This window comes from Euprymna scolopes, chromosome 12 (genome assembly GCF_053919585.1).
Source record: "Euprymna scolopes isolate OS-2025 chromosome 12, ASM5391958v1, whole genome shotgun sequence".
Classification (NCBI taxonomy): domain Eukaryota; kingdom Metazoa; phylum Mollusca; class Cephalopoda; order Sepiida; family Sepiolidae; genus Euprymna; species Euprymna scolopes.
Genome location: NC_136493.1, coordinates 126,620,460 through 126,638,707, shown reverse-complemented (window position 1 = coordinate 126,638,707; position 18,248 = coordinate 126,620,460). Strand labels below are relative to the sequence as shown.

Genomic DNA, 18,248 nt, shown 5'->3' with positions numbered 1-18,248 from the left:
TTACGTTTAAGTTATTTTAACGCAATTTTCTTACAAATAAATCTACTTTAACCCATTGACAACAATAAGAGCATTTTACAACGGCGATTTACTCACCGCCTTCATTTAAAAAAAGTATTCTCCATTTTTTATACACCTTTCTTAAAAAAGCATTACTACATTTTCTTCCACACTACCAACATAAATAAACAACCCCGAAAATATGTTTTTTAATTTGTGTTACAAATAAATAATCAACGCGACATTAAAACGTATTGTTTTACTGTGTACGTTTTCAGCGCCCCAATTGTTTTTTCGTTTTTAAATTAAAAGATATATAAAAATTTGAATTTAACTTTAAATATTATTGTATCTGTTCAGTGCAAATTTAGCTATAAATATGGGAAACCACCTATAAATCAATGGCTGTAAGTTTTTTTTCAAAAATAAACTATTATAAACAGAACGACTCATATAAATTTATTTATATTCTTTTTTCATTTTAATATACTTTCATAGAAATGTTTCTGTTATGTCAAAAAATATTTTCTTTACGTCACAAGTGTCATGCTCATTCATTAATTCCATAGCTAATATAATATACTGATCCAACGGGTCACGATTAGTCTAATATATATATATATATATATATATATATATATATATATATATATATATATATATATATATATATAAAGATTTTTTATGTGTACATAATTTTATAAAACATTTGAATAACACCGAACGTAGTGCCATTATTAATCGTTGCGGGTTTAGTTTTTTTTCCCTATAGTTAAAACCATTAAAGAAGAAAATTTAAAAAAGAAAACCAAAATACACTTCTAAAGTATATTTCTCCTAAGCTCTAATCGCGTGTTAAACAAACATAAAACTTTATCGAGACGTCTTTCAGTCAACCCTTTTCAAGATTAATCTTGGCAACGGGGAAGAAAACATTGTTTAAAAACGTGGTCAAAAGACCATAAATTATTAGCGAGGGTAAAAAAATAAAATAAAAATTGTATGGGAATACGAGAAAAGGAAACAATCTCAACGAATACCCATAAGTTCCAAATTATGGGTATACTCTCTTTGTGTGCACAGAGATGGTTGGCGTAAATTAATGGATACTGCCTCGAGAATTTTTAAGTGAAGTCTCGAGCGCGATCTGTGTAAAACCGAGAAAGTTTCATCAGTGTATCCGTCAGTGCAGATCTGGCTCTGTAATAAATGTTCACCAATGGCTTATTCCCCATGCAATTTATTTATTATTTTACCATCGCTAATAATTTATGGTATTTTGACCACGTTTTTAAACGATTTTTTCTCCCCCGTTACCAACGTTAATCTTGAAAAGGGTTAGCTGAAAGACGTCTCGATATTTTTTTTTCTACCCCGCCCCTTATTTACCCATTTTATTTAATTTATGTCTATTTAACATACAATTAGAGCTTAGGAGAAATATACTTTTGAAGTGTATTTTGGTTTTCTTTTTGAAATTTCTTCTGTCTAACTATATCCGAAGTGACAGAAAAGTAAATACGCATTTTTTATTTCGCTATAGTGTAAAACCGAGTGTAAAGAAGCGAGTTGTATACTAAAATGACCTTGTGTTTTACTTAACATCGTGGGGCGGTTAATAATAAAAACTCTTGTCAATTTGTTCTCTTTCCTGTGGACATTATCCTCTCATAAACCGGAGTTGGCCTTATCTACTTAGACCAGTGCGACCGACTTCCGACTCGTTTCTGATTATTCCACAACTTCGTGAGTCAGTATGTATGCTAAGCTGTGCGTTCACACACACACACACACACACACACACACACACACACACACACACACACACACACTGTATATATATATATATATATATATATATATATATATATATATATATATATATATATGTCTATCTGCCCGTCTCCATATTTTCAAACTCCATCTCTACCGAAACTAAAAGTTGCAAAGCGGCGCTAGGGGCCTCAAATGATTGGATTTTTTTTTTTACGGGCCGTTCTTTTATTGGTCAAAATTGTAAACGCTTGTTATACCTTTTGTATATTCATCTTACTTTATTTTTAATTTTTTACTTTTAATCAGTTCATATGTGTGCTACATTCGTACAGTAGTAACGTCACCAGCTTTGAATGCCACAGTTTTGCTTTCGGTTTCGATTTTAGCTGATGGCACCAAAATACGTATTTTTTCACTTTTGAAATCACGACTCTAAAATAATAATAACGAAATCTGGACAAATTAAAATATATTTAAGTGTATTTTACGACCGGGCAAAGCGGGACACCCTCCCGCTAGTGTATATATATATATATATATATATATATATATATATATATATATATATATATATATATATATATATATAGTGTGTGTGTGTGTGTAAAGAAAAACTTAGTTAAAGATCCAAAACGCTTTCTATATTCTCAAGAATCCACATGATGTAGACTTTATTTAATAAAACTTATGAGTCCTCAGGATATCATAAATACTGTTGATAAAATCTAAGCTCAATAGTAAACATGTTATGTCAAACAGAGCTTTCATATTATAATTAAGTCGATTACAAAATTCATGAGATTATTAAAATTTCGAATATTATAACATAACTAGACATTTAGCACGCTAAAAAAAAGTTATGGCCTGTTGACGTAGAATGAGTGCTTTATGTCAAATAGATTGTTGGTTAGACTTTTGCTCATTTTTGGCATCTCTATTAATCCTCAGGAATCTCTAAGTGTACATCGAACAAATATCATAATATATATCCGGTTGACAGAAAGTGTTTGCAGTTTTTAACAAAAAATTATAGATCGAAATAGTCATCATTAGAATCAAGACACTTATTTCAACGCAAAACAAGTGTATTTATGCATGTAACGTAAAAATCTTGTATTCTGATGGCGATGAATTCACCGAAGGCGTTTTTGATATAGCTTTGATTTTTTAAGTATTTCTCATGCGGAAAGATGTTAGATGCTTGAAAAAGTGATAGTCGATAGGTGAAAAATCTGGAGAATATGGCAGATGAGGCAGAGTTTCGTAGTTCAATTTGTTCAACTTCTGCAGGGTCGGTCTAGCAACGTGCGGTCGGACATTGTCGTAGAGGAGAATTGGGCCTTTTCTGTTGACTGATGCTAGGGGTTGTTGTCGAAGTTTCTGATGCATTTGATCCATTTGTTGCCATAATGGTTTCACGTTCATTAAAAAAAAAACTGTAATGGATAATAACCGGTCGCAGATCACCAAATAATCAGCATGATCTTCTTTTGCGGCAATTCTGGCTTTAGAAAATGTCATGGAGCTTCGTTAGCGTCTGAACACTAAGCTGAGCATCATCGGTTTTCGTAAAGAAGCGATTTATCATTGTAAGTTCCAACCCGGTCGAGAAACGGGTCGTTCTTGTTGCGTAAAAGAAGGGAAGGTGACACTCTATAACGACATTTCTTTTGGTTGTGTTTCAATTCGTGAGGCACCCATTTATCAAGTTTTTTCTTGTTCCAATCTCTCTCAAGTGGTAGGAAATCGTCGAATACGTTACGTCTAATTCAGAAGAGCAAGTTCTCGAACAGTTGTGCGTGAATTGTCTTCGAATAATTCTCTTAACTGATCGTTGTCACCATCCGATGGCCAATCACTACGCTCATCATCTTCAAAACTCTCGTCGCCGCCACAAAACTTCCTAAACCACCATTGTGCTGTAAGTTCAGTAGTGGTTTCTGGACTAGGTGCTTCGTTGATATCGCGAACTGTTTCAGCAGCTTTTCGGCCTAGCTTAAATTGAAATAGGAAAATTGTGCAAATTTGCTTTTTTTTCCATCTTGCATTTAACGTTCTGAAAAGTATACACAATTGTTTTAAAACGATTGTAATTAAAACGATTCGATAGAGCGAAAAAGGCTCTTTAAAATGACATATAAAGTAAAGGTATTATAACGAAAACTTATTTGAAAATACATCATTTAAAATCAAAATTAAAAATTCTCAACCTAATAGTTTGCTGCATAAAGCTATGAAGACATGTTTGCTGCAAGGCTAAAAATTAAAACATGAACAATAGCTATTACGTTACGCATGCATATTCGTAATGCCGTCGTTCGACCTTCATCTGGCAAATTCCATTCTTTTAATTTTCATACTTTTGCACCGATTATCCCCGGCTAAAACCTAAATATAAAGTTTCGGATGGGTTCTAATACCCTATATATTAAGTTTCTTATATATAGACTAAAACTGACAGAGGAGTTTGGTAGGCAAAAGTTTTTACACAAATATATATATATATATATATATATATATATATATATATATATATATATATATATATATATATAGAACGGGGTTGTGCTTACTATAACCTTTTTTACACAAATATTATGCAAGTATAAACCATGTAGAATATCTGCATGAATATAATTACACGTAATAATTAACTAAAGATGATCATCCTATAAAAAAATCCGCAGGAAATAGTAAGGAATTAATTAAAAATGAATGTTTAAAAGAATTTGCAAATTAGCTAGATCCTTTGCAGATGAATGCAATTCCACAACCCATATATAATAAGTTGTATTCTTTTTTTTTAAATAAATAGAAAAAGTTTTTAATATGAATATGACTACAAAAAATATATACGTATATATATATATATATATATATATATATATATATATATATATATATAGTCATAGTATATATATACAGGGTGACCCAAAAAAACCGGCCTCAACTCTAATTAGGCCCCGTTTCTTAGTGTTTTGTCTGAATGAAATGAAACTTTGGCCATAACTAGTTTATTATATTCAAAACATAACATCAAAACACTAGGGTTTTTGGCCTTTTTCTCCGTTGACTGTAAAATGCTCAGAAAAACAATTGTATGTCCTCTGTTTTTTTTTGGGGTCACCCTGCATATATATATATATATGCTCCCCAAACCTCTGAACTGGAGGGGAGACAAAAACTTGCTGCTATGGTTTCAAGTGATCTGAAAGAACAGCAAGGGGATTCCAAATATTTCTCATATGTTATATCTCCCCTCTTTTGGAAATAGGGTACGATTATGAATATCTCCAGTATCAAATAATCCTTATACACTGTGAAATTTACTTTATGTATGAAAACCAAAGAAGGGAGATATAACATGAGAGAAATATTCATATAGAAAACTAGGAAAACAAATAGCTATGCTTGAAACATTTTATGGTAGTAAAAAAGTGTCAAAAAGAGGCTCTGGATGATGGATGATCCCTTTAATGTGCGATCATAAGGGCAAATGTCACATAGCTCACTACACAATTCAGATCAATACCTTTCCAACGAGCCTTCATTTGTAGAATTCTGATTAATAATCTCTGATATTTCAAACTTATAAAATTTCCAAGAAAAGGTGGCATATCTTTCTATGTATGTATATATGTGTGTATGTATATATTTATGTATGTATGTATCTCTCTCTCTCTCTCTCTCTCTCTCTCTCTCTCTCTCTCTCTCTATATATATATATATATATATATATATATATATATACTCGTAGCCAAACTGAATATTGTCATGCTCATATCTTTAGTTCTATTGGACGAAACACATGAAAATTTGCAGGCTTTTTGAAAATTACAATACTATTCTATGGTTAAAATTGTATGACAATTGGTAAAAAAGAACCTTTATTTTCATACCAATAAAATATGCCCAAATTTGCCTACATTTTTATATATAGTGTCCTGGCAAGCCAGTTTTAGTTTTACTGCTTTGGGATGAATTTTGCTTAGTTTTTTTTTGATTTGCCAGGCTACTAATATATATATATATATATATATATATATATATATATATATATATATATATATATATATATATATATATATATAGAGAGAGAGAGAGAGAGAGAGAGATGGCTATTTTCTTGGGGGGGGGAGGAGGGGATATCGGTGTGTAGGCACTTTGTGCGTAGATAAATGTAAGGTTACCAGTATTTAAGTTTCTGTTTATGAGTGGTTATGTTTGTATTTGGTAGTTTTAGCACGATTTCCTCATGCAGAGAGCGACGCTATATTGGAAAATTTCTGGAGCATTCGTTTAAGTATGAAGTCGTGAATTCCAGAATAATAGGATTGTCAGGTCTCAGTTAATCAGAATGGGCGAATTTTGAGACGGGAGAATTTATTATTTTTGAATTGGGAAATGTAAAGATTATGTTATGTGTATGTAGCTTATAACCAATTGCGTGAGGTGCAATGAAAATATCGTAGGAAAATGTAAAATTAGTCCCTGTGTCAACTGGTAGTAGTGGGAGAACTAAATCTTTATGTAAAAAAAAAAATAGGGATTTTTTTACATGAGGGGGCCTCACTTATCAAGGCCCGGAGGCCCTCGAGGATAAGGGTTATTGCGTGTACAGTATACAATGGAATTATATCGTAGTAATCGTTAGTAATGGAGATTTGATAAATTGGATTACTTAAGGGGGACATTTATCAGGAATTTGTTTATGTCGGGTATGTTGGACTCCTTCCTCTATGGATGAAGCGATTGTGATTGTGTGGCCCTTAGGACGCTATGTAGCATTTTATTATAACATAAGATAGTGGCTCTGGACGCAATGAATTAGTACGTGGCACCTGTTATTGCAAACCTGCGATACGTTGGTTCAGAGGAGAATTTCTACAGTCAGCATATTATATAGATTATTATTACTAGTAATAGTACTATTTGTAGTAGTAGTGTTCGTAGTAGTAGTAATTGTATTATTATTATTATTAGTAGTAAATGTATTATAAATCCATGTACATGTGTTTTTCTTTTTACCTGTAATAATTTGATATATATTTTTAAAAATAAAAACAAAATGTTCATGTTTTTTTGTTGACTTCTACTTGTGGTCTTTTAAGGAACCGAAGAAGAGACATTGGAATTAGTAAGTAAAAAAGAAAATTATGTTACATGATAAGGGCTGTCCCCTTTTCATGTAAGTAAAAACAATAGGGAATTAGTTAAATGTAAATATGAAATAGGATAGTCAAGGATATGAACTTGCGAAGCTAGACTTGGAATTGAGAATTCCAATCATAAGTTAAAATAAACACAGAATGTTATTATAAATGGAATGTCCAGTAAATTGTTGATTCTGTTAAAATATTTAATAAATACAAATTTGGCTGTAAACTATTCACATTCTTAGAAAGAATGCATAATAAAATATGGGTTACAGAATTAGACAAATAGGTTAAATTCCTTTGTAAAACAACAAAGAGAATGGGAAATTTCCTGGTCGTCAGAAATGGTTTCAAAACGTGCAAATCGCGCATGTTGGAAACACGTGAGTTGTAGTCACGTTGACCAGACATACGTGTGATTTCTCAATATAGGAAAGAGTTCGAAGTTAGTTAAAAGAGAATCAGATCAGTTAGATCAGAGAAGCAGAGAAGTTCAGACTGATACTCGGTTCGAGTCCAGGCACCCTCTAGGAAGCGAGAGGGTTTTTAGAGATAACCATGTAAAACTTTAAATCCCTGAAATACATAATCATTTCCGACCGGTCGAAGAATAAATGGTCATCATGTTTTTTATAACTGCCGTCTTCTGTGTTCGTCATTACAACGAGAAAGATAACATGTTTATATTATATGTCCAACTGTCAAACGTAAATGTCAAACGCACCCTCGGTCTATCTATCAAGATATTAAAAAAATCTCTTCTAGTTGAATTACAGGCTTGGTGCTCTTGTAGTAACATGTACACTATCTATTGCATATATACAGAACTGTCTCTCTCTTTATATATACCCTGTTTATGTCTCCAATATGCTATCTCTTACAAACATAAACATCTTAAGACAGTATGAACACTCACAATGAATATATAATATCTAGCATCACACAACATGATTACACAACATGGACACACTAAGACTCTTCCTAATACGAACAGTCAACACCAAAGAATAATACATACGTCATCTTAATAATAACACCCATTACATAATAATGATAAATATTCCTCGTTGTCTTAGAAACGATCGTACGTCTAATCATTGTTGATCTTGAATTCTTGGAATTTAAATAAATAATGTTATAAATTTTCTCTCTCTTTCTCTCTCCCAATTTATCTATCTATAGACACACACACACACATTTATGTATATATATAAGAAATGTATATATATATATATATATATACAGAGAGAGAGAGAGAGAGAGAGGGAGGGGGAGAGAGTGAGAGAAAAAGAGAGAAAGAGAGAGAGAGAGAGAGAGAGAGAGAGAGGGATGGGGAGATAGGCAGATAGGGGGTATATAAAAAGAAATATAATAAATGATACAAAGAGATCTTTTCATACCCCACAAACAATGGTCTGCATGAGCGCATCCATTCCCCCTTCCGGTATGTCTATATTAGAAGTCGTCATATTTTTCAGCCTGGAGACGGTGTCCTGAAAATACCGAAGAAAGACAAACAATGCCTCAATTTTACCAATACATATATCGGCGTCATAATCGATTTAATAATATTGATCCTTTAAAACTCAAAACCAATTCCCCATTGGCTCACCGTGAATTGCGTGAACTTGTTCGTCAGTTTAACTTGTTGAACAAAGGAATGGCCGCACTTTGCATCGGATTTCTTACAATACCTGAAAAAAAAAGTTTAATAAAAAATGATTTGTATATATATATATATATATATATATATATATATATATATATATATATATATATATATATACAGATATATATTTTTTTTACACAGATGCTTGTCCCCTTTTTCATGTAAGTAAAAATAAAGAGAATTAGTAAATGAAAATAAAATGAGAGAAAACGGGAATCGAACCCTGGAGATAAGTTTTAAAGAACAATAGGTTTTAAATGGAATGTCCAGTAAATTGTTGATTCTGAAAAAATATATGTTTAGAAAGTATATGTGTCATTCTAATTATGTTATATAAACACTCCCGTTCATACGAACTGTCAAAGCATAAATGCCAACCTCTCAATCTATCGGCATAAATGCCAACCTATCGGTCTATCTATCTAGATATTAAATTCCCTCTCAAAGTGTAATTATATGTACTCTATCTCAATTATAAACTCTTTCATTTATATACACCTGTTAATGTCTCCATATCTCACAACATGAACACTTACACATGAACCTCAAAGATCTCTTACTTCCATGAACACCCTTAAGACTCTTATCCTCCTTAACATGAACACAAAAGACTTTACATTCATCGTTGTAATGATAACACTACGTAACAATAAAACAGAAGGAGATATTTTAATAGACGCGAACATATAATCATCATGTTTATCGATGGGCATATTTCAAACATAAGCGTGACCGATCCACAAATTAGCTATTTCAAGTTTAAGGATGGCAAATTTATAGATCAAACCACTGAATGAAAGACGGATGGAAAATCTTTAATAAAATACATCACCACCTTTTGCATGAGAACATTAAAAATATTTTATTTAGAATTTACTTCAATCTAAAAACAATACTATTAAGCTCATTTAATATAGATATTTTATTGAACTTAGTGCTTAGTTAAAATGACAAACCAGTTGGGTTTAATGTTTATCTACAGTGACAATTCTATTCAATTTAACTTTTATTTAAAAACAATAAAATTATTACGTTTAGTGTTTACCTAAAATGACAAAGAGACTGGGTTTAAGGTTTATCTAAAAGGACACTGCTATACAATTGAACTTTTATTTAATAGCTATAATGTTTAAGGTTTATCTAAAATGACAAAGAGACTGGGTTTAAGGTTCATCTAAAAGGACACTGCTATACAATTGAACTTTTATTTAATAGCTATAATGTTTAAGGTTTATCTAAAATGACAAGCTAGTTGGGTTTAAGGTTTATCTAAAAGGACACTGCTATACAATTTAACTTTTATTTAATATCTATAATGTTTAAGGTTTATCTAAAATGACAAAGAGACTGGGTTTAAGGTTCATCTAAAAGGACACTGCTATACAATTGAACTTTTATTTAATAGCTGTAATGTTTAAGGTTTATCTAAAATGACAAGCTAGTTGGGTTTAAGGTTCATCTAAAAGGACACTGCTATACAATTGAACTTTTATTTAATAGCTATAATGTTTAAGGTTTATCTAAAATGACAAGCTAGTTGGGTTTAAGGTTTATCTAAAAGGACACTGCTATACAATTGAACTTTTATTTAATAGCTATAATGTTTAAGGTTTATCTAAAATGACAAAGAGACTGGGTTTAAGGTTCATCTAAAAGGACACTGCTATACAATTGAACTTTTATTTAATAGCTATAATGTTTAAGGTTTATCTAAAATGACAAGCTAGTTGGGTTTAAGGTTTATCTAAAAGGACACTGCTATACAATTTAACTTTTATTTAATATCTATAATGTTTAAGGTTTATCTAAAATGACAAAGAGACTGGGTTTAAGGTTCATCTAAAAGGACACTGCTATACAATTGAACTTTTATTTAATAGCTGTAATGTTTAAGGTTTATCTAAAATGACAAGCTAGTTGGGGTTAAGGTTCATCTAAAAGGACACTGCTATACAATTGAACTTTTATTTAATAGCTATAATGTTTAAGGTTTATCTAAAATGACAAGTTAGTTGGGTTTAAGGTTCATCTAAAAGGACACTGCTATACAATTTAACTTTTATTTAATATCTATAATGTTTAAGGTTTATCTAAAATGACAAAGAGACTGGGTTTAAGGTTCATCTAAAAGGACACTGCTATACAATTGAACTTTTATTTAATAGCTATAATGTTTAAGTTTTATCTAAAATGACAAGCTAGTTGGGGTTAAGGTTCTCTAAAAAGCCATTGAAAATAACTTTTATTCTTAACTCAGATAAGATCATCACGTTTAATGTTTAAAAAGACAACGTAATTATATTTAACTGCCACATCTGGACAGGCAGCTCATCCTGCTTTAACAGAGTTCAAAATAAACTTTTTAGCTTAGTGGGGTGGCCCATTTCTCTTCACTGCAACCTCTTTCCCACAGAAGAGACGTTGCGAGCCTGTCTCTGCTTGATCGTTATTTTCATGGCAAGTGCTCGTCTAAGCTTCAACCTATGGTTCCTCCCCTCGCTAAACTTTCACGAAAAACACTCGTCTATCCAATACCACTATCAATACTTTTCCCACACTCTTTATCTGTGCCTAAACCTAAATGTAGATTCCATGAAGAAAACTTCTTTCTTAGAACTGCACGCCTGTTGAACTCTATTCCGTTAACCTGCTTTCCACTGACTACAATCTGATTGTCTTCAAGTCCAACGTAAACAAGTTCTTGATGAACCGTCCTCCTAAGTAATCCAATTTACAAAATTCCACTACTTATGTTTACTACGCTATAATCACATTGACTAATGTATAACCATTAACCCTTATCCTCGAGTGGCCTCCGGGCTTTGATAAGTAGTGATTCCTGTGTAAAAAACCCAAAAAACTTTTATTTAAAACGATAAGACTATTGCGTTTAATGTTTATCTTACGACAAAATTATTAACCTCATATTAATTTTATCTAAAATAAAATGTGTTCAATTAAATTGTTATTTTAGATAATAGATTGTGTTCATCTGAAATGAAAATGCGATTAAACGCATTGTCATTTAATATACAGTGTAACCCGGATATAAGAGACCCTAATATAAGACAAACGGATATGTGAGAGATTTTCTCTAGTCCCAAATTAGAGCCTGTGTTAATGTACAATGCAACCCGGATATAAAACCCCGGATATAAGTGTAACCCAGATATAAGAGAGCTGGAGAGGTCGGAGAAGAAGTTTCATATCTGGGTTATGCTGTTTTTATATGGTTAGTTTTTTAAATTTAATATGACAAGGCTATTGTATTTAGTATTATCGTGACTTGCTTTGTCATTTTGGATAATATTTAGATAGTATTTACCTCAAATTACAATGCTATTGTGCTTCGCGATTATTTAAAATGGCAATTCAAATGTGTCTATCAAAAATAAAAGAGTGTGATACTCATCAACTTACCCGAATGGAAGGACAAGTTTGTCAACGAATGATCCAATCCCAACCTGCAGAGATCCTGTTAGATTCCGCATACTTTTAACTACAAAATGAAATTTCACAATTAAAACACAGGTTTTCAATCGAATAAACATTATTGAAATTTGTTTTGGGGGTGGGGGTAGTGTATATTTAATACCCCGTTTCAAAATTTTTAGAGATGACGTTTGATTATTTGATATTATATGGAGTCTTCTAACTCCTGTTTCCGTCTTGAGTGTAACTTTCGCGTTTCGGTTGATGTAATCTTCGATCTTCTTAAGGTGTATCTTGTCGAACTCGGGAGTCTTTCTATCGTATTCGGGAATTTCAAACGGAACCTGTCATTTATTCTGCCGAGGTAACACGCTCTCGTTTTGTCAGCCATGATTGGGTAGGTCCTAAATAATTCGCAATTGTATTTTGAGTATCGAATCTTCAAAGAGCTGTGACGTAGTGAATAAAGTACTTTGTAAAATCCAGTGAAGGTTGAAGGTTAAATTTTCAGTGCGGGTTACAATCAAAATACATTTGCGAACTACTTATGGCTTCTCCACAGTCATGGCTTATGGAACAAGAACATGCTGCAGGGATTAATTAAAGAGTTCGATTGGAAATTCCGTGCAGATTCCCAAGTTCGACAGAAAGATTCCAGAGTTCGACAAGATACACATGAAGAAGGCCGGAAGTAACATCGACCGAATCATTGTGAAAATGTCAAGATGAGAACATTAGTGCGAAACAATCCAATTAATTAATGTTGAAAATACTGATTGCGAACAATTTATTGTATACAATTAAAAGCAAATTACTATTGATCTCAGAGTTTGGGATGTGGGCATTTTCAGTACATACTAGCGTTGGGACGATTAATCAGAATTTGAAATCGGAACTTGTTTGGGTATCGCTATTTGAACAATTTGTACATTTTTTCCGATGCCAAAAACGGTGTTTTTCATTTTTTAAAAAAACTTATTTTTCCATTGCAGGGACTAATGATCAATATTCATTGATTTTTAATTACCAATAAAACTAAAATATATACATCACACTTCGACAAGATTATTTTTAAGTTTGCGAAAATATATGTATATATTACATTGATTTTTATTGTAGTTTAGAAAAATGAATGAAAAAAAATCATAAGCACATGCTTTATGTAGTTTCTGAGACTGTACCGTATGTAGTTTCTGATTTTTTCGCATATTAAACTAAGAAATAGGAATGGGTTGGGTGGAGGATAAAGAGAGAGTTTAAAAGAAGGCACAAAATGGAGAGAGGGAAAAAGCATAGATAAGAGACTACAAATAGATAGATAGATAGATAGACAGATAGAGAGAGAGAGAGAGAGGAAGAGAGAGAGAGAGAGAGAGAGAGAAGTTTTAATATAAAGATGCTATACATGCTATTTACTTTCTGTTAAGTTTTTTTTATATCTCCGAGCAACATCAGGTAGCACTGCTAGTCTACATATAAAAGATAAAGTTTATTTGCCTATTTTGAGAGTTTTTCGTTTAAGTATTATTTGACGCGGAAACAATATCTTTCTCAAACGATTCGTTGTAAACGATTCATTGAAGACGAATTAGAGTTTTACCCATACTGGGAGAGATTCATACCACCCTCAACGGTAATATTCAGTAGCAATGTAACATATATCAGATATCATATACACATTTAATGGAGGCTGGGGATGTTTTTCAATATCTATTCTCCTCTTCCCTCCGCCTTTCTCTCCCTCCTCTATCTCTCCCCTTTTCTCCCCCCTCTCTCTCTCTCTTATGAGACAGCTTAAATCTGTTGGCTATTCTCCGCTTTTTTTGTTCCAGCTGGTTTGACTCGTTGATCTAGTGGTCGCCATCAATTCGCTGTTGTGATACCTCATTATAATACCACTTGCTATTCCAGTAACTTCTTTCACAGAACTGCTGACTGTTTTCCTCCTACCTATAACCTTGATCTTGAAAAATCTAAGGTCAATATGCATCTCCTATCTTTTTGATATAATCGTCTTTCATCCTTGTTAGATCCTTACATCAAATGGCTTCACGCCTTGTCTGGAGCAATTTCCATAAAAAAAAGCAAATACCCTCCATTGAAATTCTGTCCAAAAATTACTTTTTTTAGACATATTTTGAATTAGAAACACTTTGAACAAGAAAACGACTGTCATATTTTATTGATTTAACCTTTAAAGGATTTTCTTTAATGTTAAATTGCTTCTGGTTAGATCATCCTTACAGTAGTCCGCACCTCTAGTAGAGTAATAAAATAAATATTTGGAAGCTTTTAGCATTGATGTTGTTTTATTTGGTTTTTATAAACTTATTAGATATATCCTGGCAGACAACACACACACACACACACACACACACACACACACACACACACACACACACACACACACACACACACACACACACACACGCAAAGAGTTCTGTGTAGAACCATCATTTTTAGATTTTATTGAAGCTGTAATTTTATTTATTAGATCTGCTTTCACAGTTAGCTATACAGCATGCCTAACTTTCTATAGCATATCCTTATGCCTCACATTTCCAAGATTGGGAAATACAGAGCAAATATAATCATGTTATTTTTATGGAAATCGCTCCAGACATTTGATGTAATAAGCTAAAAATAAAAAAGGAAAATAAAATATTACTTCAAGGTTAAAAATTAGCCAACAATAACTGTTAGTTGGATAGATTTCGAATCAGCAAACAGCAATTCTTTTCCCTTTGCCAGAAACATCTAAATGAGAGTTACAAGGCTGCCGCAAGTAACCTCAAAATCCACTTTCTATTCTCCAAAAATGAAGCAAAAAAAAACAAAAAAACAAAACAAAACAAAACAAAAAAACAAAACAACAAAAATCAAACTTGAGAAATGAGTATTCTTTAGTCAGGAGATTGTCATTTTTGATGTATCGATTTTATGCTATAACGATATACGCGCGCGCACACACACATATTTATTTTTTTTTTTAAAAAAGGAGTCACCACTTATCAAGACCCAGAAGCCACTCGATGATAAGAGTTAATTATTATACAGTAGTCAATGGGAAAATGTCGTAGTAATCGTTAGTAATGGAAATTTGGTAAATTGGATTACTTAAGGGGATGGCTCATCAAGAACTTGTTCACGTTGGACTTGGAGACAACCATATTGTAGTCAGGTGGAAAGCAGAAAAACGGAACAGAGTTCCACAGGCGTACAGTTTAAAGAAAGAAGCTTTGTTCATGGATCTGCGTTTGGGTTTAAGCACAGATAAAGAGTGAGGGAAATTATTGATAGTGGTTTCAGAGAGACGAGTGTTTTTCGTGAAAGTCAGGCCGGGGGACCATAAAAATAACGATAGAACAGAGACAGGCTTGCAACGTTTCTTCTGTGGGAAAGAGGTTGTAGGGGAGACAAAAGGACATCCCCCCCCACTAAGCTACGAAATCTATTTTATTTTATTGTTTAAAAATTTTATTGTGACATTTATTAGTTGTATATTTATTTTGAACTCTGTCAAGGAACGATAAACTGCTTCTATTGGCTTTTGCCCAGATGTGACAACTTATTTTCAGTTGTGCTTGTCTTTTACTTGTTTGTCTTTAAGCAAATATTCTGTCTATTAATTACTTGAAAACTGACACTGGCAGATCACGTTTTGCTGTTTTCAAGAGTCCATTTTTTGAAATAACAGTTTTCAATTTTTTCAATGAAGTCTTGTTTCAAATTCTTTTTATAAACCATTCAAAAATGAACTATAAAAAAGCCGATGTAATCTTTCTTTTAATCATTTTAGAAATACCCGATTCTTTTGAGTTTTGTTCCAGCGAATTAAAATTTTAATTAAAAAAAGTGCAGAACATCAATGACCATTTTTATATGCACAATGATATGGAAAACCTATTTCTGACTTTCTTTGTGTCGAAGTAGATTATATTTTTTTGTAAAATTTTCACTGCTTTAATGATGTGAGTGATGAAGATGGCGAGAGATTCCATCAGGATATTTCAGTGATGGAGAAATGTTTTAAAGGAAAATGGAACCTTGGCATGTTGGCAGACTACTACTTGAATGGCATTTCACGAAACATCAAATACAAAATTATCCAATTATAGCAATAAATTTTGGCAAATTATGTAAATATATTGAAAAAAAAATGATTAGTTAGTAAAATGTATTTGAGTTCAAAAGAAAAAAAACATGGATTGAAAAATTTTAAATCAATAAATTATCAATACATGTTATCATTATAAAAAAAGTAAGATTGATTGGTTGGTTGGTTGTTTTTGTTTTACGGCATATCAACCCTTTTCAGGTTATTTAATGCCGAATCTAGTTATTTTGAGGAACGATTGTTAATGGAGCATGTTTGTTTTTTTAAGTCGGATTCTATTTAACCCATAGTTGGGACCTTAACAGGTACTACCACTTCGGGTCAGAGTGGACCTGGGAGCAATGGCAATTAAAGGGTGGCTCCACATTCCCCAGAGCCCGCAAGGTGGGACCTCACCATCGGATATAGTTTTAGGTCACATCCAGGACCAAGGATGATTGAATTCATTTTAATTAGCAAAAGAAGAAACAACTATAAAATCCAACGTCAGCCAATAAATTTTGTCATTATAAAAAATGTATTCATGTACATTTGACATAATTCATGTATACTATTTAATTCTTATGAAATAAAACATTTTTTCTCGTTATAATTATTAAAATAAAATAATCGTTTTTATAACAATATATTGATAATTCGCTGATATGGGATTTTTAGCAATGTTGTTTTTTTCTTTTGCAAATAAACATTAATCTAATAATAATATTTTTATAACGACAAAATTATTGATAATTTAATGATTTTAGATTTTTCTTACGATTTAAAATTTTTCTTCTAATGTTTTATATGCAATTAATTTTATTTCTTCTGTCAAAAAATTATAATCAATATAATAATCGTTTTTATAATGAGAAAATTTATAAATATTTAAAATCTTAAAAAGTGCAAGAAATGCCAATTACATTTTTATTAGTGCATAAGGCACATCTGATTGAGTGTAAATAAAATATTTTTTTTGGTTTAAATTCTAGTATCTTCCTTTTTATAGTTTAATATTAATAGTTTTCGGTAAAATAATTTTGCGGGTAAACATTTTGTTGAATATTTTTTTGCTGAGGCAGAAATCTTTTTCTCAAGAAAATACCTAACTTTTTAAAATGATATTTATCAACAACATTAATAACAACAGCAATAATAAAATGATATTTATTAATTAATAAAACCTGCTCAGAATAACATGAAAAGTATCATCACATAATGTAATATTTGTTTTATTATTCAAGAATACAAGCAGTTTTTTTCTTTTTTGTTTCGTAATAACACAAGATGTGTTATAAAATAAAGTAATATTTTTAATAAATATATTTTGTTTTTGCGTGTCTTGACTCCGTGACTCCGTTCCGTTCAGTTGCGTTACATAATCAAACGTATCTACTTCCGATAATTTGATTTTTGTTGAACGCTAATCTTGGACATTACTTTAAAAAAGTATACAAATTTATTTTATTTTGGAGGGGGGTGGCTATTTTTAAAACTATATCTACTTCAGTATTTTCTTTAAATTTCTATTTTTGAGCGATTATCGAGATTCTCGAGACGTGATACTCTCATGTCGAACCTTTTTTGTTCTAAAGTAACACTCGACACTACTTTTTTAAAACTAAATAAACGTTTTAAAATAAGTTGAACCATTAAAAACTTACAAAGCTAGGTATAAAATGAACACTTAGAAAATCGATTTTATATATTTTAAAACAACAGTAAACAAGTAAATATATTAAAAACGTATGAGGGTATAGTCTCTTTTAAAAACAATACCTCCTTCAAGAATGGTCCTAAAATGTGTTTTCAATCGACATGTATTCAATAATGGAGAGTTTTCTTACGTATCAAAAATGGACGAGTTTTCCTAAATCTTATACTGCATCCAATTTATAATTAATTCTAAGTATAATTTTCGTTAAGTTTAACTATTTAAATTTAATACGGTCAGTGAGTAAAACTTTGTTTCATCTGAAGGTAAATTTATTTATTTATTGATATTATAAGCAGCAAAATTAGTATCTGTTCTGAGACTACACCACCTTTTCTGCCCCCGTTTAGTGGAGGAGAAATTCTTGTTGACTTGTTTTTCTTACTAAATAAACACTTTAAAATA

At 31.6% G+C, this 18,248-nt stretch overlaps 1 protein-coding gene across 2 annotated transcripts in view; it reads right to left on the bottom strand.

The window, feature by feature from the left end:
• Nucleotides 1–18,248, bottom strand: part of LOC145291470 (integrin beta-1-like) — a 116,113-nt gene that overhangs the window by 64,725 nt on the left and 33,140 nt on the right. For both annotated transcript variants that reach the window (XM_080137343.1, XM_080137344.1), the window contains exons 6-8: nucleotides 12,022–12,100; nucleotides 8,545–8,626; nucleotides 8,333–8,425 (exon numbers count right to left, since the gene is read on the bottom strand). In XM_080137343.1, the coding sequence (XP_079993469.1) occupies nucleotides 8,333–8,425; nucleotides 8,545–8,626; nucleotides 12,022–12,100 (254 nt within the window). The remainder of the gene's footprint in view (nucleotides 1–8,332; nucleotides 8,426–8,544; nucleotides 8,627–12,021; nucleotides 12,101–18,248) is intronic.